At 42.4% G+C, this 21,978-nt stretch overlaps 1 protein-coding gene across 1 annotated transcript in view; it reads left to right on the top strand.

Annotated features, from left to right (window-relative positions):
- The window catches only part of FAM124A (family with sequence similarity 124 member A), a 41,856-nt gene extending 21,646 nt beyond the window's left edge, over positions 1-20,210 (top strand). Inside the window, exons 3-4 of the mRNA XM_014868850.2 lie at positions 5,049-5,788; positions 14,960-20,210. Coding sequence (XP_014724336.2) covers positions 5,049-5,788; positions 14,960-15,757 — 1,538 coding nt within the window. The 3' untranslated portion in view covers positions 15,758-20,210. The remainder of the gene's footprint in view (positions 1-5,048; positions 5,789-14,959) is intronic.
- The last annotated feature ends 1,768 nt before the right edge of the window (positions 20,211-21,978 follow it).

Here is a 21,978-nt window from a genome sequence, read left to right as displayed (position 1 = left end):
GTGGAAAAAAAAGGGAGTTTGTGTCCCAGCATTCTGATTCCCAATGCAATATAGCTGATAAGAAGGAAAGAAAAAGAAAGAAAGAAAGAAAGAAAGAAAGAAAGAAAGAAAGAAAGAAAGAAAGAAAGAAAGAAAGAAAGAAAGAAAGAAAGAAAGAAAGAAAGAAAGAAAGAAAGAAAGAAAGAAAGAAAGAAAGAAAGAAAGAAAGAAAGAAAGAAAGAAAGAAAGAAAGAAAGAAAGAAAGAAAGAAAGAAAGAAAGAAAGAAAGTCAAGTACTTTTATGTTGGATATTTCCTCTGTTTCCTGGATAGAAGATTAAAAATATATGTAGCTACAAAATTAAAAATATCTGCCACAGTTTGGAAATGTTCTTTCACATGCACAAACTAGGACCAGGAACCAGTCTGCCTAAAATCTCACTTCATTATAAATTCATTCCTATCTTACAAAACTTACCAGGTTTCCATGGCCGTGTAGGTAACTCTTCATTAAATAACTCCTGGTAAGTCTGAGAGGTCTTTAGGTTCACCCTTTGTTTCACCAGCACAGGGTGAGGAGAGACATTTCAGGGAAACAGGTATTTATATCTTTCCTAAGCTCTGCTATGGGATGAGTTTAGTCCACTGGAGAAGCTTGGAAAATCAGATCTCATCAAGATTGCTGAAGGTGGTGAAATGAAAAGTAGTTATAAATAAAATTGAAAAGTAAGATTTTTTTTTTTTTAAATCCTGAAATAAAGAAATCGTTGGAACACTGCCATGAGAAGGAATGGGTCCTTGCTCAGGGCACCTCCAGAGGGAATGCAACCTGGATATGTCACGGTGTAAAAGAGGGACCAGATTTCCAGGTCATGGCCAGAGTCTCGCTCGAGCAAGGTGTGCAGGAGACCTAGGGCAAAAAACTAAATAGAAGAGGGAGACTTCTCTAACCTAGGATTATGCAAGTGATGTGGAAGAAATCTCTAGGGACATTTTACTTCTTGTGTGGTTAAAGTTAAGTGCATACATACTGTAGGGAGAAGGAGTGTTGGATCCAGTTCTCCATATCTGCAGATGACTCTGGCTGCTTCCCAACTTCTGGGGTTGCTGTCCTGACCTTACACCCTCTTGGGGCTTCCTTGAGTCAGGAGCCCTGCCTTCCCAGCCAGCAAGAGTGATACCCGAGTCCTTATGGCACCTCTCAGGAGTGGCTGCCCCCCCGCCACTTAACCCATTGCTTTCCACTTCACCCGTGGGTATTTGTGTCACTAGGTCATAGAATCATAAAGTTATCTAAGTTGGAAAAGACCTCTAAGATCATCGAGTCTGACCATTAACCCAGCACTGTGAAATCCACCACTAAGCAATGTCACCACATGGCACATCTGCCTGTCCTTTAAATACCTCGGGCATGGGAACTCCACCACTTCCACGGGCAGCCTGTTTCAAAGCTTGACAATCCTTTTGGTGAAGAGATTGTTCCTAATATCCAGTCTAAGCCTTCACTGGTGCAACTTGAGGCCATTTCCTCTGGTCTGATCACTTGTTATTTGTGAGAAGAGGCTGACCCCCACCTAGCTACACCCTCCTTTCAGGCAGTTGTAGAGAGTGATAAGGTCAACCCTGAGGCTCCTTTTCTCCAGACTAAACATCCCCAGCTCCCTCAGCGGCTCCCCATCAGATCTCTTCTCTACACCTTTCACCAGCCCCTGTTCTCTCAGTCCCCCAGCCAGGCAGCTCTGGATGCCAGGAGGGTTGTCCTGCAGGTGCTGCTGTTCCCTACAGAGTGAGGGTGGAGGAAAAGAATGAGGAGTGCAAGCTCATCCTTCACAGGCTTTTCAGACGTGTCTGCCTCTCTCCATGTATGCAGCAGGGGATGTAGACAGCTGGCATAGACAGGTAGGTACCTATCCTGTTTGTCCCCAAGACCAGGCAGCTTCAGTTTCAGACAAGTCACCAAAATGAGGTAGTTGGCACAGGCAGACTTGACAGGACCCACTACTTTCTTTCAGATTGTCTTACTGATGAAAATGTCCTGGTTTCTGAGCAGGAAAATGAGGGCAGGAAGAACCACAGGGTTGGACTGCCATTTTGCTGTGCAGGACTTTCTTTTATCTCAGCTCAGCAATATTGCTTCAAAATAAACAACAAAATAAGCAACAAAATAAAAATAATATGTAGAGAAGGACCTATACAATCATAAAATATCAGGGCCACCCTCCACTCCCAGCTTTAAGAAGTCAAGTGTAACAGTTCCACAGCATTTGGGCTGACTGCTTTAACCTCTCATGGGTGGTTAATACTACCTAGCAGAGGAGAAAAAAGTTTAGAATTGTAAAATACTCTTTCAATCCTGATAGTAATTACCTCTTAGCAAAGTTAGTGCTTTGCCAACTCAAAGAGACCTAATCCCCTTCTGTCATAGGAAGAGAAAAAATGTAATAGCTGTGAGAACTGTGAAGCTTATTTTCAAATAGATGCCTCAGCATTTTGATATTTTCTATGGGATTAACTGGTAACACAGGAAGGCTAATACATATGCAGAGCTTTCATTTGCTTCTGTACCCATTTGCCTTGGGGCAAATTGAACTGTGTCATGAGAAATGGTGTTGTTTGCCTTCTTTCTTTGTCAGATGAAGGAAAAAGACTTGTTAGCAACATAGAAACAATTTGCAACTTATTGTCGTTTCAGAGAAGGTCTCTCCTTGCCTCCTATTTCTGCTTAAGTTTCTCTGTTTTACAAACAGAAAGGGCTGTCATTTTAGAAGCACAGAAGCCACACAATGAAAAATGTAAAAGCATCTGTGCTAACGTAAAATAGAACTGGAGCTCTTTCTGTACTGATCTGTTGCACTCACATCGTTGCTGCTCTCTCAAAAAGGAGAGATGATTTGCTCTGCTCTGTATAACTCTGGCCCTAAGGGTGGCTTTGTGCTGTGCCTCTGAGGCTGGCTCTGCGAGCATCTGGTGCTGATGGGCACAGGCAGCGATGGCTGCAGAATATTAATGCTGCCCCTGGCTCCCACAAGGCTCCACTTCTGAAAAATGCTTCAGCCATTCAGTGTCCATGCACCATGCTGAGCAACAGGAGGGGAGAAAAGCCGTGCTCAGGGTTTTGTTTTTTTTTTAATGCAGAGCAAAAAGCTGACAGCAACGATGGCTCTGTGCTTCACATTGTTGTGCCCAGGCTTCTTTCAGAGCTACAGTCATTTATATGCATAGATATCAAGCCTGTCACTTGTTGCAGACTTTGATAGCATTTGTGTAACACAGGAATCAGAGAGAAAAAAAAGCTGAACATCTTCTATTCCAGTCTTAGAAAATGAATGACTGTGTAGTTATCAGGTTTCAGGTTTTATTAGATCACTGTCCTCTGCAATTTGTTTTCCTTCCTCTTCTGCTGTCTGATGTAGAGGACCACGAGAGCACCTCCCCCACTCCTCTTTTGTCTTTCTCCCACACTGTGACTACCCACAGGGGGTATCTCAAAGAATTACCTACCAGTAATGATTGCCACAGCTCTTTTTTCTTCCATTAGCCATCTGACAAAGTCACTCCACATCACCCATTTCACGCAGAGATACGAGAACTCTGCCATAACTGTACTTTTGGTTATTTACTCGGTTTTTGTTTATCTCCCCTAGGCAAGATGCTCGCTTGCTATTTGCTCTGCATACTTTCTGCAGCTTCTAAATTGAGGCCGGCATTGTGTTTACCAGTCATCTCTGTCTGCAAAGCTATGCAGTTGCATCTAAATTTTCTCTGGCTCTTGCAGCTATTCTATATTGAAAGACAACTAAAACACACTACTCGCACAAAGCTGCTTTTCCATTAAAGCAATTGGTGAAGTATCACAAGAATGTTGTTCTGATGCCAGGAGGGAGGAGGGAGAGGTTTGTACTGATTGCTAATAGGAGGGGGGAATAGCCTTTGAGACAATCCCCTTATTAAATGTGGTCTGCACAATGAAAACTTGGGAAGCCTTTCTAAGGCTTCTCACATTTCGGCTTTGTGCCCAAGCTCAGGGTCTCAGACATGGAGGTGGTTTCAGAATACCACACAAGGGGAACCGTTTCAGCAAAAATATCAAGGTTACTTGATTAATTTATTAAGCTGTCTTGGATCACCATGCCTCTTTCTTGGCTGTAACTCCAGTAGAATAAAGTAACAATTTCTCCCTAGACCTCTAACCAGCCATTGCTCTGCTGGGCTATCAAAGACGTTTCAGGGACAAACAAGAGATAGAGCCCCTGTGAACATTGCCAAGGTGAACTAGACATAGGTTTTTTCTCCTGAGTAAGTGTAACTTTTTTGTGCCTCCTCCCTTTACAAGTCTTCCCTAATCTTAAGAAAACCTTGAAGCAGTAGTATTACAGTCTTGATAGTCTGAAGATATAAACAGTGCAGGATTTGTAGAGACCAGTAATATATTTTCCTAAAGAAGGATGTGTGCCTTAAGGCTTGTCTGTTTTTGGGTTTTTTTTACCAGCTGTATCAGTAGGTCTAATAAAAGATATTACCTTTCCTCACAAACGTTGCCTTACTTATTAGAACAGTTGCCTCCAGGATATAAAACACTTAACTGTGTGTGAAACTCCAGTGTCAGAGTGATAGAGTTCAGTGGTGTGATTTCCATGCCCTGAGCCAGCTGGCAAAATCGAAAACAAGGTGGGATGAACACTCTCCATCCTTAACATTCTCTGCATCATTTTTGTTCCTTACACCCCTACTCTACATCAGTATTTTTGTCTTTCCTACTTCTCAGCTGTATGGAACAGGTCTTTTCTAACACAGAAAAGCACATTGAGTAGCATCTTTTGGATGCAATCTCAGAGAAACAGCAACTCTTACAGTATGCTTGATGAAACTTTTCTCTGCCTTCTGATTATTTTCTTGGTTGCTATATTGCTGTGTATTTTGTTGTTGTTGTTTACTACAAGTGAGATTCAGGGAGATGGAGATAAAGAAAAGCCCACTGTGACTGAGTAGACTGTTTCTCCTTTAAGGGTCACCTAGGTGTTGTCAGCTTGGTTGCGAATCTTAAAGTACTTTTTTTTTTTAATATTTCAGGTGAACTTTCCGTGGAAGGCATACAAGACCCATTCCTTGTTAGTGTACATATTATCACAGACCCAGGTGAATCCAAGACTCTTCAGCAGGCCATTGATAAGCTTCTAGCCTGGATCCATCCAGACCTGCAGCTGTTTCGGGTCTCAGAACGACGAGTGCCCAGGAAGCGCAGGAAGCCGGCCAAGGCTGGCGTTTCTCAGCCAGCCCTTGCTGTCATTCTGTTCCTGCAGGAGGAGTATGGAGAAGAACCCATCTTGCAGCTCCATGAAACTTTTCAGAGGCCACCTTGGCATTACCACCACACAGAGCTAATGCATGGGAAATTCCTCCCTTACATGCCATGCAGCCAAGACTTTTACACTTTGGCTCCAGAGACTCCCCTGTGGGCCATTCGCCCAGTGCACTACGGGAAAGAAATGATCCGCTTCACCATATACTGCAGGAGTGAAAATTTTGTGGACATTTTAAAATTGTATGAGTTAATATTGAAAAGACCAATGTGTCAGAAGAAAGCAGACTTTTGTGTTTTTCCTGTCTATTCTAACATGGAAATAGACATTCAGTTTTCTTTAAAAAAGCTCCCAAAGGGACAAGTTCCAGTGAGGACAGAGTCAGCCGTGCTGGAGTTCAGAGTAAAAGATGTGGGGCAGCTTGTGCCTCTCTTGCCCAACCCTTGCAGCCCCATCAGTGAAGGCAGGTGGCAGACAGAAGACCATGATGGAAATAGGATCCTTTTGCAGGTAAGCTCAGTACACAGGGAAATAGAAATACATTTCTTGGTTTTGTGCAGGAAAGCTTAACGTGCATTGACAGTTGCCCTTTTCTTGGTTGGTTGATTTGCTGGTTTTTTTGCTCTATCCTTAATACTGCTGAAGAAAGAACTTGAAACCCCTTGCTGTGTTGTGTAACTGATCACAAAAGCAGTGAATGATGTTATCCAGATATCAGTCAACCTCAGTTTATGCTAAGAGTGATGTGAGATGAGATAGCTGTTTAAAAAAATGAGGAGAGAAGGAATTATGAGCCCAAGTGGAGAAATCATGGCTGGTGAGTGTAGTTTTATAAGAACTATGGGCACAGAACTGACAGGGAGTTTTAAAATAGCCCTCAGTTATGAGACTTTTATGGAAGACAAGCAGAAGTCCTAATGGTACTCATTATTTTCTAGCATCAATGGATGACAAGCTGCATCTCTCTTTTGCACAGTGGTTATCAGGATGAAGACAGAGGTGATGGAGGAAAAGAAATGTGCCCTGAAGAGCAGCCTAAGAAAGACATTCCCACAGACTCTCTTTTTGAACTAACCTCAAGTGGTCATAACCAAATCCTGAGAGTTTGTTTGTTAGGACATCTGTAGGCACCATATCTGGGCAATATATCAGCATGCTCTGCTCCACTACACCACATCCAAGGGAGATAAAAGGTTAAGCTGCAAACTCTTAATAGCTGCCTGCCCTGCAGAGGGGTGTCTGTGGCAATCCAGAACCAGGTTAATGTGCATTCTGGCACTGCAAAGATATTTATTGTTGCTTACATTCAAATCAAGGAGCACAGTCGCTCACCTTTATAAGGCTGTTGTTCGGATTTCAAAGGGTATTCTTTTGAAGTGAATTTCATGCATGTGGCTTGTCCAGTTGTCTGCCCTTGTTTCTGTGGAAGACTGTTGTGGGTGCCATCCTTTCACCACACAGACCTCCCAGCATGCAGAGAGGTGTGCACAACCCTCTGTAGTGCAGTGCCTTTGGGTTTGTAGTTCCTGAGACTGAAATTCCAGGTACACAGGACATCTCTGCTCTGCTGAGTCACATCCAGGTGGTAGTGGAACCTTTCAATGCTGCTTGGCAGATGCCACCCTCAGAGAAATCCCATGCCAGAGCTGAGTAACACTTGTGAAGAGCTGAGGAGGGCAGCTTCCTTGCCCATCTGGCAAGACAGTCACCAATTTGTCAGGGTTACTGATTGCACTTTAGGCATATCTGTGTTAGCCCAAGATAAGTTGCAAGCTGAAGCTAACAAGTCATCACCAAACTTATACACAGCAACCACACTCACCTGTGTCTTCTTTTCCCTGTTCTTCCTCAGGAGGTTTCTGCTATGTGATATAACTTTGGTTTATGGGACCTTACATTGGTTTCAAGCAAATTGAAGGGAAGAGTAAAAACGAAAACAAAAAAATACAGGGCTTCTAAATAGGGCTTTTGGTTTAAACCCAGCCAATTTTCAGCAGTAAAAATGCCAGACAGTGTAGAGGTAAAGTGAGACTTGCTGAGCAAAGAAAATCAGAATGAGATTTTAGCCATATGAACCAAAAAAAGAAGAGCAGAAACCTGCCTTAGTATGGCCTGCAAGTACAATTTATTTTCATTTCAGTTTTTGGTGAGGATGATGATTCTGAGCAGGAGGATAAAATAGCAAATGAGAATGAAGTTACAGAAATGGAATACATCACTCTGGAAGTCTGGTGATGCAAAAGAAGTTTAGTATATGCAAAGTGGAGGGAAAACAGAGACTTTGGAACTAATGCCATTTTAAAGTCATGAAAACTAGGTCCTGGTATATGGGTTTTAAGCAAGTCTGTACAATAAGAAGTGGAGCTCTACAGCTAAATCAAAGGGAAAATTTCCTGTTACTCAGATACCTACAGCCAGCAGTGCAACATGACCATGAAAAGAAAATTGCAGTCTCTGGTGTGTACCAGAGTTACTGTGCCATAGGAAGCACGGGAAGCTGCACAGGGTCCCAAGGGCCACGCTTGTCTTCAGCTCTGGACTCCAGAAAGGTGACCTCAGAAAGGTGCAGGGACAGGGAAGGGCTCTCACCCCACGCAGAGGAATGGAGAGACAGTCCTACAAAGGGGAACTGGAAGAGTAGGGTCACCTGATCCCAACCAAACTAAGTCTGAAGGGAGCTCTGACTGGAAGACACACCACAAGATAAACAGCACGAACAGGAAAAGGCTGGTTCACTCTGTGATTGTTTTGATACAGGAGCAAGAACCTGCCAATAATTAAAATTCAGTACATATTCATAGCTAACTACATAACATCCACCCAGCAGATGGATTGCAGCAGATGCAATCAGGTTAATACTTTAAGACAGGATGGTCAGTTAGGGAGAGGAAATGATGGAGCATTGGGTTATAGGAAACATCAGATTTGGTGATACATGGACTGCTTATATTAATTCAATTCATTCTAAGTTCAAAGTAATTATAGTATCTACCTTTGAAAGTAACAAGACTACACTTGGACTTCTCACAGAGAGTTGTTATTAGCAATAATGCCACAGTATTGATGATAACTTCTTCCCAGTTATTTAAATGTAAACAATGACCTCTCAATATTTTTCAGTCTCCATATCAGTTGATAGTTAGTAATCATCAGAATGGTTTTATTTACTTTATACAGATACTGCACCTTTTAAAATTATAGTTGTCTATAATAGTCTACCAAACATCCCTGTTAAATTGCAGGCAGTGTTTAAAGTTTGAAGTTTGAGTATATTTCCATGTTTAAGCTAATGAGATGTGACCACTTGCTTGTCCTGACAGGGAATTGGATACTTGCCAGCCAGATTGGTCCATGTTCTTAATCCATTTTGCAAATGCAATTATCAAGAGGCTTAGATAAAGTCAGTTCAAGAGACAACAAAGTTATTCATGGGTAAGATAAATCTGTTTAATGCCAAGAAAGTATTCCTTCATTTGCAAGGAAGCCCTTCAGAATTATTTTGACACAGTAGCTTTTAAACACTGGCAAATTGCTCCAAGGGTGCAGGTATATAACAGCAGAGGCAAAGGGTTCAGTTGGCTGGAGCAGGAGCAAGGCTTAGGAACAGGATTGCATCCTATGGAAAGACACCCACAGTGCTTCGCCAGAGATAAGCCCAGAAGCAGGAGCTCTGGGAAGCTTTTGTCAGAGCAGTGGGAAGAATATGTAAATAGTGTAGCTAAGAATATACCATATACTGATATACTGAGTATACTGCTGGATTTATAGGTCTTGCCCAGATTCTTGGCTGCCTCTGGGCATAATCCACACAGAGACAGATGAAGTGCTAATCAACTTGCACTCCTGGCAGTGCAATGTGGGAAACAGGAAAGGTTAATAACTGATTGGACTGGCTTGGCCATGCATGTTTGGGAAGCAAGGATACTTAGCAGAGAGGAGAAAGTGCACAGATGTCTTCTTTAAATTATGATAACATCTCTGGATAGAGTAGGAAAAGTAAAATAATATTTTGGCAGGATTTCCTAGCCACTCTGATTGAGACGGAACGTGCAGACATACCCAGGAGGAAGGTGGATGCCAGAAAAATGAATATCTTACCTAGGTAGAGACTCAGCACTTAAGCTTAGGACCTGCTGCCATGAGGTCCCTTTATATGCCAGAGTCCCTGTGCAGTTTATGAGGTGGCTATTTTCTGCCTAGTGTGGCTTTATAAGGCGTCCTTGAAATAACACTGCAAATGTTAACAGATCACAGCTTACAAGGAGGTAGAGGGATTCTTCTTTTAGCTGATTTGCTGAATTAATCGGCCAATGTTCTTATCTGTATGGGGCAACTGTAATCTTGAGTTGAGAAGTGGTATCGTGTGTTTTAGGAGTAGACGTGGTGGCCATAACTGATCAAGGAGTTGGGACAAGAGGACTGGGTTAGGACAAGTGGAAAAGAGAAAGAAGGACAGCTAAGCCAGGGTCAGAGAAGGCAAAAAGACAAAAACAGGCAAAGAAAGGGCACTTTTGCAGAGAACAGTTCAGTCTGCAGGAAAGGAAATGGGGGTGAGAAAAGACCTTCAATCCTGCTGAATTATTATACTTAATATTGCAGATAGAGCAGAATTGAGCACCGAGAGAAAGAAAGGCAAGAAAAGCAACCACTGGAGCAGGTTGCCCAGAGAAGCTGTGGATGTCCATCCCTAGAAGTGCTCAAGGCCAGGCTGGATGGGGCTTTGAGCAACCTGGTCTAGTGGAAGGTGTCCCAGCCCATGGCAGGGGGTTGGAGCTATACAGTCTTTAAAGTCTCTCCCAACCCAAACCATTCTATGTCTTATGACAGGCAAGGATGTGTACAGGGAACCTTTACAAAATTTATATTTGTTTTCTTCTGAAACTGGTGACATACTTTCAGAGCAAAAATTGACTCAGTCGAGGGAGGTGCCATGAACTGATTTAATTAATCTGCACATCTAATACTAGTCTCCTGTTTTTTAAAATATTTTAATCTATTTTTTCCTTTCCTTTATGTGACATAAGTGTTTGGTTGTCCTTAATGCTATGTCTGGGTTTTGGGGGAGCATAGAGAATCAATCACTAACTCATATAAGAGATTTTTACTTGTTTTTCTTCAGCCTAAGGTACTTTCTCAGTTAAGTTCTGTGGCACACTAGGATCCTTACAAATTTATACACCCAGCAAAAATTCTTGAGAGTGAATATCTTTTGTGTTACAAAGCATTCAACTTATATATTTTTGTAAACACATTACAAGCCATTTTTCAAAGAGGTTCAATTTTAAATCAAATCTGTGCATTTTGTGCTTTTGAAATGCTGTGCTTCTGACTATTTGGCTTTCAAGTAAGACTTACTATGATGAACCTGAGGGCTAATCTCTGCCACTTTTTCTTGTGTTGATTTTTTTTTCCCTGGATCAATTCCACTGGTTTTAATACAATTAAACGAACACCACTGCAGTCCTGTTGAGCAAGGCAGGCAAAATCTGGGCTCGAGATGGTGATGTCATTGCTGTGCTGGCTGGGTCCTGACCTCAGCAAAGCCTTGCTGGCAGTTCTTAATGCAGATAATGCTTAAGGAGATCTCTATCTACTTTCTTAAAAAGCAGTTAACTTAAAATAGACTGCAGCAACACTCATGGATCTTTTTCTGTTAGGTCCCAGCAGCCCAAGTTGAAAGTGCATTTCTGAAAGGTTCACCCCAAGTTGTTTATGGCATTCCCGGATATTCATCATGAAATTCTTCTGCAGCCCATTGTAAAACACAAAGACTCTTAATCCCTCCAGGCTTCACAAAGATTTGTGCAGAGATTATAAATGAGCAGCAGATTAACACCAGATGAAAAAATCTGTTCTGTTAGAGAGCTAATCTGTTCAGTCAGTGGCCGGGTTTGCTGCAAGGTTTGACAAACCTATCTTCCTGCATTTGGCATTTCTGTCAAAATCCACGTGTCACTTTGCATTGTGTCTTTGTCCTCTCAGGTGACTGATGCCCTCCCTGGCACCTCCCTGGTGCTTGTGCCTGTTGCAGACAGCAAGGCTGTACCAGGCAGGCTCTGCCAGGCAGCAGGGAGGCAACAGGCAATGCTGGGAGCATTAGCAAGCTGGGAGAAGGCTGACCATGAGGACTTGAAAAATAAAAGAACTCAGAAAAGATGCAATTGTTTTCAAAGCCGGTGGCACGGTTAAGGAGGCAGAGAAGCCTTCTCCAAAGCCTGAAGAGGAGTGGTCTTGGTGCATGCACAGGTTGTGTGCAGTGCTCAGTGTGCCATGCCAGGGTGGCACAGGGGAGCACTGTCAATGGCCTTGGCACAGGACAACGAGCTAGTTTTGCCTGACTTTTAATCCTGGCTAAATCATTGAATCCTCTCTATGATCTCTGACAAGTTAGAGAATGTAGATATAGAAAAGTCTTATTAGTCCACATAATCCAGTTCTCTACAGTACAGGATTAGCCTATAATCTTTAGTCACTAGTATTTCATGGGATGGAGCTTCTGACACACTACCTGTGGTACAGGGTTCTACCTGTAGTTCACTACTGCTGCTTGTACTGTCTGGTGTTCTCACAGCCAGGAAAGTCTTTGGTTACGTTGCTTTAAAATGAAAGTATTAAAATAATGTCTCTCCATTTTTTTAATTTCCCATTTCTGCCTATATAATGAACTGCAGCATTGGAAAATAGGTCTTCTAAATCTTAACTCATCTAACAAAAATGATCGAGGTGAGCATTCCTTCTGCTCAGCTGCTCAGAAATAAGCTGTATCAGTGATGTCACTTGACCTTCCCTGCAGGCAGCCATTCTGGGGGCAGGCTGTGCTTGCCCCCTTCTCCTCACCATCCACCATTACCTCCTGCCAGGCCAGCTGAGCTTGACCAGGAGCTGTGACCCTGGAGCAAGATTAACAGCAAATACTTTGTGTAAAATGAAATGCCTCTATCTGTCTGCAGGAACATTAAAAGAACTAGGAAAAAATGGTTTAAAATGGCAAAACCCTAAAACTAGTGTCTTACCTAAAGCAGGTTGTCAGCTACAGTCTGTGTTGTCCCTGTAGTCGATGGGTGTGTACTCAGTACAGCCCAAGGACATAGAAAGCAATTCAGCTAACCAACCAAACACAAGAATTCTTTCAGGGAAAGCTGAATTGCTCTCCAGACCCCACTGGCTGTATTAAGCAGACAGCTAAATCTTATTTGTGATGTCTGTGGGCCCTGCCTGATGTGTGTGTGGCAGACAGGTGGTGTGGCCTGCACAAGGTAAAGGCAAGGCTTTTGTACTGGCCCCAGAGCTCTCTGCAGTGCAAGGATCAATCTGTTCCCAAAAACCTTATGTTTTCAGCTCAAATTTTCTCCAAGGTGCCAGCAGTGGTCCCATCCTTTTCACAAACAGGAAGACTGCACTTGCTTTGATCCTTTGTTTCTGTGGATGCTTGATCTGCCAAATTGTCACCTTAAATCTCCAAAAACAGAAGTATAGCGTAAAAATAAGATAAGGTGAGGCAATACATTAGTTTCTTTCTGAGAAGTAGAAGTGTTCTGAAGGTGCTTCTGTTGATTCACTGAGTGTGGTGGTTGAGTTCATGCAGTGAATATCATAACAGAGCTACTGCAGAGAAAAAAAAAAGGTACCTTTTGTTAATGCTAACAAAATATAATGAGTGTTTTCTTGGTCAAACACATCAAAAGAGTGCAGTTGTCTGTTTGTGGACTGTCAGCAAGTCAGATTCTTATTTCTGGGTTATCCAAAAATGTCTTTAGTTAAGAAACAGCTGGTATTTTCCTCATGGACAAGTTTTTTATCTTGCAAAGTGATTTTTAAACAAATTGGCTCTATTTTGCACTAATAAAATAATGTTATTTATAGAGGTCTTACATGATTTCTGGCTAATGTTTTGTTGACAACTGACTCATTGTATTTCACTCTTTTGTTCTCAGTTTCTTCATTCATATAATTCTTTATGACATTAAGGGAAACAGCTTACCATATTACACAGAAATAGGTTATGAATTAACATACCTTATTACAGATATATATATATATATAGTTTACATATGTATATTTACTTATCTACAGCATCTAAATGAACTTCTATGGTTTTGGCTGTCCTATAATGTCTAGTAAGAGATCATGAAAGAACCAAGCATTTTTTGCAGATGTGAAAATCCTTTTTTTGCCTATAAAATCACTTCAATAAAAATCAGAAGATGGTTATGACAGATCTGGGTCACTAAGACAATGTGATGTGCACTAGCAAGATGTTAGAAGCAGCAATGTATGGAGCTCTTTTAGAGACTGAGTACAAAGAACCTCCTTGGTTGCCAGGTCTCAGCTCTTTCTGTCATGTCATATCATTTCTTTGGTAAAATGAACAAGCTCTGTCCTTATCCATTACTCACCCCAGAAGATTCTTCTACTTCTGTTATTAGAAACCTTTTATTAGTTCGTGGTTCCATTTTCTTAATGGATGTTTTTTTCCTGTGGCTCCATCTTTTTCTGTTCAAATTTATTATTTTTCACATAGGTGTGATTGGAATCATGTGCAGTATTCCAGATGAGGCCATGGCAGTATTGCTTGCAGTCCTTTTTCAACTCACTTGAGACTACCCAATACTGTGTTGTCACAGCCTTGTTGCTTTAAAAGCAGAAAGAGATCAGGATACTCAGGTCTTTATCCTCTCCTGTTTCCAACTGACAAGTCTCATAGATGAGATTATTCTCAAAAGTATGATCTTTCACTTTGTCCCATTTGTTCCTGTACCTTTTGGAGCAGAGATCAAGCATTTTTTATTACACGAGAAATTGCATTAAGAAGACTTTAAATTAAACTTTTTGAAAGGCTAATTTCTAAAAGCTTCATTGAAATAAGGGGAAAGGTGAAAAACCTTACAAGTGCTCAAACACACTTCAGTGACCCAGACATCAGTGTCTAGTTCCATAGGAAAGCCACCTGGCTCCAGCTCCTTCTTGAGAAGGATGTTGGCTCATCATTTGTCACAGCTGCTTTCCTTGTTCAAATGCTTGAGTATCTGACAGGTAGGCAACTGAATCCTGGGACTGAGATTCAGGTCCAGATTTGGATCTTAACTGTGAGTTGGGGTCTTCAGTCTAGATGTCTACAAGCAAACTGAATGTGTGTCTGAAATGTCACTGTGAGCTAGTTAATAAGTAAGAAAGAAAATGTGGAAGAATTGAAAGAAGTAGTAAGTTCTCATTGAGAAGACATAATGAGCTCGCTTGCTGAAGGCTTTCTATGTTTTAAAGGAGGACAAAACAAAAAAAGGTAAGGAAGAAATGAGAAATTATAATTATATAATATACTTCTTCCATTTCTTTATTTTTTTCTTAAGTTGTCCATTAAGGTAGTAATGTTGGAAGACAGAATATGAATAAATCTGAGTAAGTCAATAGGAAGCGAGAAATTCAAACTAGTGTAGTTTGGCCCACAAGGCAAGGCTTCTCTACCATTTATTCTTGTTGTCTTTGAGGTTCTTTATGTAAATATTTGGGATTTTGGAAGGGTGGTTTGTCTTTGTTATTGCAGTGAAACATTTGCTGCAAGCATGCTGACTAAAGTCTGCTTCCTAATTATTTGCAGTAACAACTCAGGAATGGAGACCTAGGGATGTGAAACTGCCAATTCTGTATTAATGTGATCTTCTTCTCTCCCTCTCCCAACTGCAGCAAGCACACAGTTGGTGCAGGAAGTCTGCAAAGCAGAACAAGCAGCCATATCCATCTGTGTCAACAGATTCCCACTTCACCACTCTGCCAGCCTTTCTTCCTCAGAGCCACCGATCAGTCTCTGAACAGCCACAGGAAATGGGTCAAAAAAAAATACATCACACGAATGGCCTTGGTCATTATCTTGGTTTCTCCCAGCAGGACTTGAGACAAGGTGATCAAGGAGACTTCACACGCAGATCCAGGAGTGCCTCCAGCATTTCTTGGTCATTTCAAAGGAGTAAGTCTCTGTTCTGCTTGCCCACGGTGAACTCCTCTTCAGCGTCAGAGACATTTCATTTCCGTGAACCATTTCAGTTTTTAAGCACTGGGTCACCTGCAAGCAGGTTAAAAACATGGAAATGCAGCCCCAGGCTTAACGTTGATGACTTGGAGGATGCCCAAGAGACTGATGTGGACACAGGGATGAAGCTGTCCTTCTCAGACCTGTCTGTGGTTTCTGCATATTCTGCCCTTAATGGATTTTGCAGTGAGTTGGAAGACTCTCTTCCATCACAGAAACAAACTGTCAGTAGGGCTAAACAGGCAGCCAGCAGTGGAAGGCCTGTATCAGCCATGTGCAATACTTTTGAGTCAGTTGATGGTTCACTGCCTTCTCTTTCAGAATGGTCTTCCAGCTCTTTCATGTCAGCTTCTCTCTCTGAGCAACACAAACAGCCCTTGAGAGCAGCTCCTTGTTCTCTGGATGATCGTGTTTGCCCAGCTTCACCAGTTAATGAAGAAGAATTTTACATCTGAGCTTTCTCTATCTTACACCTTCCAGAGGAAACATGTTCTACTTGTGAATGACAGCCATGGGTCCACCCTGAGCTTACAGAAGGTTCCTTGCTGAGGAGAAGGTGATGCAGAAGTGTGTTAAATATTTGAAGGAAATATTCAGAACCCTCTGAGACTGGCATTCCCAAACTGGGTTCAGTAAAATGTCTGAGTGAAAAGTCTGAGATTGCACCCTGTATCTTTGTACTGGAGAATATGATCAGCACAGAGGCTTTTGCACAGGAACTCAAGGTGGATGTTTTCTTACAAGCCCCTGGACTGGTGGTGAAGGAAATGCCAGAAGAGGCACATAGTATTCCATTTTAATTTGGCAAAAAATGAAGACTAATTTGTGAAACCAAACTGCTTTAACTTTTCTGAGAAATTCCCTTAACTCAAGAAAGGTGGGTAAAGAAAAGGGTCTTGTTTCCCTTTAACAGGTCCCAAAGGCAGCTCTAAGCACAGCAGGTCCCAGCAGCACAGCCCCAGTAGGGGCAGGCAAGAAGTTTCTTGTGAGGAAACACTTTCCTTCCATCCTTTGAGGGCGGGCAGTGGTGAGAGGGGCAGAATGACACAAACATCCAGGTTGGAAAGGTCTTCACTATCATCTAAGTCCAAGTGACAACCTAGCACTACCATAATCTCCCCTAAACCACATCCTCAAGTGCCACATCCTGACACCTCTTGAACACTTCCAGAGACTGACCCCTCCAACTCCCTGGACAATTTATTCTAAGGTCTGACCACCCTTTCAATTAATAGTTTTTTTCTAATATCTAATCTGACCCTCCCCTGGTGCAAGTTAAGGCTGTTTCCTCTCCTACTTTCACTCAAGATACAGCAGAAGAGACCAACCCCCACTTCAGTGCAGCCTCTTTTCTGGTAGTTGTAGAGACCAGTGAGGTAACCCCTGAGCCTCCTTTCCTCCAAACTAAACAATCCCAGTTCCCTCAGCTGTTCCTTATCAGACTTTTGCTCCAAACCCTTTACCACCTCCATTTCCCTTCTCTGGACATGCTCCAGCTCCTCAATGTCCTTCCTGAATTGAGGGGCCCAAAACTGAACACAGGGTTCAAGGTGCAGCTTTCATCAGTGCCAAGTACGGGGTCAATCCCTGCCCTAGTCCTGCTGGCCACACTATTCCTGATACAGGCCAGGATGCCATTGGCCTTCTTGGCCACCTGGGCACATGCTGGCTCACGTTCAGTGGCTGTTGACCAGCACCCCCAGGTCCTTTTCCAGCTACTCTTCCCCAAGCCTGTAACAATGCATGGGATTGTTTTGACCCAAGTGCAGGACTCAGCTCTTGGTTCACCTTACTGAACTCGTCCAGACTGTCCTCAGCCCATCGATCAAGTCTGTCACAATCCCTCTGGAGAGCTTTCCTGCCCTCCAGCAAGCAGAGTAACGCTCCCACCCACCTTGGTCATCTGTGAACTTACTGAGGATGCACTCAATCCACTTATCAGATCATCAATGAAGATATGAAACAGAACTGGTGCCAGTGCTGAGCCCTGGGGAACACCACCAGTCACCAGCAACCAACTGGATTTAGTTCCATTCACCACCACTCTCTGGGCCTGGCCATCCAGCCAATTTTATTCAGTTAAGTCCATCCATCCAAGCCACAAGCAGCCAGTTTCTCCAGAACAGTGCTGTGGGAGACAGTTTCAAATTCTTTCCTAAATTCTGAATAGACAACACCCACAGACTTTCCCTCTCCTACTGAGTGGATCACATTGTCATAGAAGGAGATTAGGTTGGTCAAGCAGGACCTGCTTTTCATAAACCCATGCTGGCTGGGCCTGAGCCCTTGCTTGTCCTGGACATGCCATGGGATGGCACTCAGGATGATCTGCTCCATGACTTTCCCCAGTACTGAGGTCAGGCTGATAGGCCTGGCCTGACTTTGCCCAGATCATCCTTCCAACCCTTCTTGGGCATTACATTTGCTAATTTCCTGTCAACCGGGACTTCTCCAGTAAACCAAAACTGCTGGAAAAGGTTGAAAGGGATTTGGTAAGATCTTTTGCCAGCTCCCTTGATACTCTCAGGTACATAACATCAGGGCACATAGATGTGTGTCTAACTGGGACAGGTCATTACCCTTTCCTCAAGGATTATGGGGACTTCACTCAGCTCCTCATCCCTAACTTCCAGCTGTCATTGCTGGGTATCCTGGGGGCAACTGGCTTTGGTGTTAAATACTGAGGCAAAAAAAGCATTAGGTATCTCAGCATTTTCCTCATCCCTTGACACTGTTCCACCCTGTGCATCCAGCAAAGAATGGAGACTCCTTAGCCCTCCTGTTGCTGCCAATGTATTTATAGAAACTTCTTTGGAAGAAGTGTCACTCCTTCCCCAGGGAAGAGGAAATTCCACTGTATCTCTTACTTGGACAGACCAGAATGAAGAAAGTGCCAAAAGGGAAACCTTAGAGAACATTTTCAGCGCCCTCACCCAGAAAGCCCATCCTTTCCAGATTGAAGGGAGCCCTCTGGACTGTTTTCTGAACCACTTGTACAGACAGTGATAACTTGAGTAACCTGTGTTTGCTACTTCTAACTCAGGCAGTACCACTTACCTTTTTGGAATACAAACCAAGGAAGATAACACAGCTTTTTTATGTATTTCTACACCATTAGACCCAAATAAAAGACAGCTCCCTGCTTTTTAAGGGGTTGTTATTTTTCTGTTAAAAATAATTAATGCAGAAATTTATTCTTCGTATTTCCAGGGCAAACATACTTCTTTCTGGATAAAACTTGTTTCTTCTTGAGTACCTCTCCCCAAATGGAAAACAAGTCAAATTTTCTGGCTTTCAGAAGATGTTTTTAAAGTATGCATTTTTGATAACCTGTTTTGCTCTAATTAAATTGGTGTTTTAAAAAAAGTAAGTGACAAGCTGCTACTATGACAGCTAAGTACCTTCAGCAGGATTTAAGTCATATAAACAGATTTTGTAATGCGTGTTCTGAAAAGTTACGTTTTTGGTTGACAAGTGTCACTGATCACAAATCTGGTTGAGCCACTGGGGAAATGACTGTGTTAAAAGGTGTATGTATAATGCTGGGTGTAACCTATGGTGTAAGTGCTGAAGACCTACCATTGTGGTGTGTGGAATAAAAATTCGTTTTCAGAGAATGATATTTGCTGCATTACCAGGTAATTTTAATCAAAATAATCTGTGCTTTGGAGGGGAAAAAAAAAGGTGAAAAAGCACACACACATACTGTAAATAATAGTTACAAAAAATGAAACAGCTCCCCCAGCCTGTTTAAGTAAATGCATGGTTTTTACAAACTATTCTGGAAGAAAATCTAGAGAAAAATGAATACAGGTTTTTAGGAGAGGAACCTGCAGCCCGAGTCCAGAAGAGGCCAGAGGGATAGTCAAGGCTTTTTCCTTTTGCTGTTGTTTTCTTCACACAGGAAAAAAGGCAATAAACTGAGGTCAAAGTCTCCTCTCTGTGAGATGCTTTCATAGCATTTACCAGGGGTAGACTTTGTCTTTTGTGCTAAACACAGTGAATAAACAGGAAGATCTGTTCAAGGTGAAGAGCACAGAAGATTACCAGCCTTCTCCTGCCCTCTAAAATGGTTTAGGCTTACTGCAGTTTTGGGTAAACTGTTCTCTTTCTGGGACCAAAAATAGCTCTAATGAAGAATTTGTCATGGTGTGTGTGTGTTTACCTGCTCTATGCTCCTTCAGACCCCACACATTCTTTCCTCTGACTGTCGTGGCCTTTAGATCAAATCCCCCTGGAACACGTGAACCTGATTTATCTAAAGTTGTATTCCCATGTTATTGTTTGTACCCTGCCAAAATATATATAAAACACTGTGAAGTCAGACTAGCCCTTTTTTCCATCAGCTTGCATTTCACCATACAAACAGTGATGTCTAGGACAGTCAGCGTCCATGGGTTTAAATTTATGCTTCATCATTTTCTGTCCATAATCATGGTATTTTCACAATATTTAATACAGATAACATTTAATCTGGACATGAAATAAAAAACTTGTTTGAGCTGATGTAGCTGTCTGATCCTGGCATCATACAACTGCTGAAACTCCTGACAAAAGCTGATTGGGGTTTTTCTTGAAGAGGAGGCTCTGAACTATCTCTCTGCTAAGGCATGCCTCTAGAAGGAGTCCATCACATCTGGGGACTGTCGCCTGCTGTGGCAGGAAGCACTGGTAGTGGAGATCCACAGGGAAGCACAGGACAGCTCAAGTGTCAGTCATGAGGTTCAAGTGTGCTATTAACCAGCAGCTCCACAAGCATCGCAGTTCCGGATTTTGCCACAATAATCCTGATGGGAAGAGAGCCAAATGAGTGCCCACAGACTGCATTTGTACTGTCCCCACTGGTTCTGTCTCTGTTCTGTTTACTGATACCTAAGTAGAGATTAAAGTTTTAATTGTTTACATTGATGATGCTTGTAACCAAATCATGTGAAAAAAGAAGTGTCCTACTGTCAGGAGAAACAGAGGTGATAGTGTACAGAAAACCTTCTGTCTATAAAAAAAAGCCAGATTATGAAGCGTGTTTCACTGAAGGTAGGCTTCATTAATTCTCTTCCCATTATTTAAGAAGGGGCTCATCTCCTCAGAGACTTGAATAAGCACAAGTTTCATGGCATTTACTTACTGATTTCCTTAAATTATCAACAATGTATTTTGAGAACTGCAGTTTTTTTCTGAACTTTCTCCCCTCACCTCAGAATGCATTGCGTCTATGAAATAAAACAGAGATGAAAAGTCAATTGTACATAACCTTCTGCATGTTCATTTATGAAGTACTGCAGACATACAGAGTATTTTAACTAGGCTTCCAGAATGACTGCAGTGCCACAAGCTCTACAGCTTTTGGTGGTGTGTGTTGGTGGGATAATTACAAAATAAACACAGCAAAAATATTTTTGTTGCACTCAGTTTTGCCTCTGCAGACTGGGTCTTTTGATTCTCACTGTGGTGTTGTACATCATTTTCTCTAGTAAAGCTGAATGATGAAATAGGAGCTGTGACGCATATTGGTAATCTTGCATGCTTAAATCCCATCTGGGTTTGTTTGAGGTACACTGGTTTTCATAATCATCCTTTCCTCTTATTTTCATTGGTGTGTGCTGTTACCTATTATGCATTTCTTTATTCCCTCCATGGGACACATCTGCATGTCAGCACTATGTTGTATATGCAAAGCTGCATAGGTTTGGCTTTGTTTGGTTTTTATGGTTTTATGGTTTAACATTGTGGAGTTTATATATATTTTATGGCACAGAGCTGTAGAGACATCAGGAGTTGGAAGAGGCCTCTGGAAGTCTTCTAGTCCAAAGCATCTGTTGAAAGCAGGCACAAAGCTGCTCAAGCCTTGAGCTTTGGAGTTAAATCAAGTTGTTCAGGACCTTGTCTGGTCAGATTTGAAAGTATGTAAAGGTGGCAATTTCACAGTGTCTCTGGGCAACGTGTGCCAGTGCTTACCCACTGTAATGGCGAAGAATTGCTTCCTAATCTGCAGTGAGAATTTCCCGTGTCCAAAATTGTGATCTTTTCCTCTTGTTTCACTGAGCATCTTTGAGAAATCCAGGGTCTGTCTTCTCTATAATCCCACTTTAGGTGCTGGAAGACTGCAGTTGCTCCTTCAGCCATGGTCTTCTCACTCCCTGACCCTCTGAACTCTCTCAGGTTTGTCAATATCACTCTTGTATTGACGATCCCAAAACTCTACACAGATGTATGGGTGTGGATGATGAGTGCTCAGCTGGCAGAAAGAAGAATTTCTGTCAACCTGATGGCAGCTCCCTTGCTTAAAACACCCGGTATCTTGTTGTCCTTATCACTGCAAGATTGCCCTGCTTAATCATGTTCAGCTTGCTGCTTACTGGGACTCCAAGGTCCCTTTCTTCAGAGCTGCTCCCTAGCCAGGAGATGCTTCCTCCAGGTGTAGGGCTTGCATTTGCTTTTATTAAACTTGGTGAGGTCCTGACTGGCACCTTTCTCTAGCCAGTGAAGGTCTCTGGTAGCCCAGCCCTTCAGTGTATCAGTCATGGCCATCACATTGGCCAGTTTCTGTTGCACTGTCACTGGTAGCCCAGCCAGCCCCGTGGACTTGGGTATGTGCAGCTTTCTGCATCCCTGACTCAGTCTTCTAGTGTGATTAGTAATTTTCTCCTTAAAACTTTGCTAGATACAGACACATGGC

This window comes from Sturnus vulgaris, chromosome 2 (assembly GCF_052056855.1).
Source record: "Sturnus vulgaris isolate bStuVul1 chromosome 2, bStuVul1.hap1, whole genome shotgun sequence".
In the NCBI taxonomy this organism is placed as follows: Eukaryota; Metazoa; Chordata; class Aves; order Passeriformes; family Sturnidae; genus Sturnus; species Sturnus vulgaris.
The sequence above is the reverse complement of the archived record's forward strand: the minus strand, read 5'-3'. Positions and strand labels throughout refer to the sequence as shown.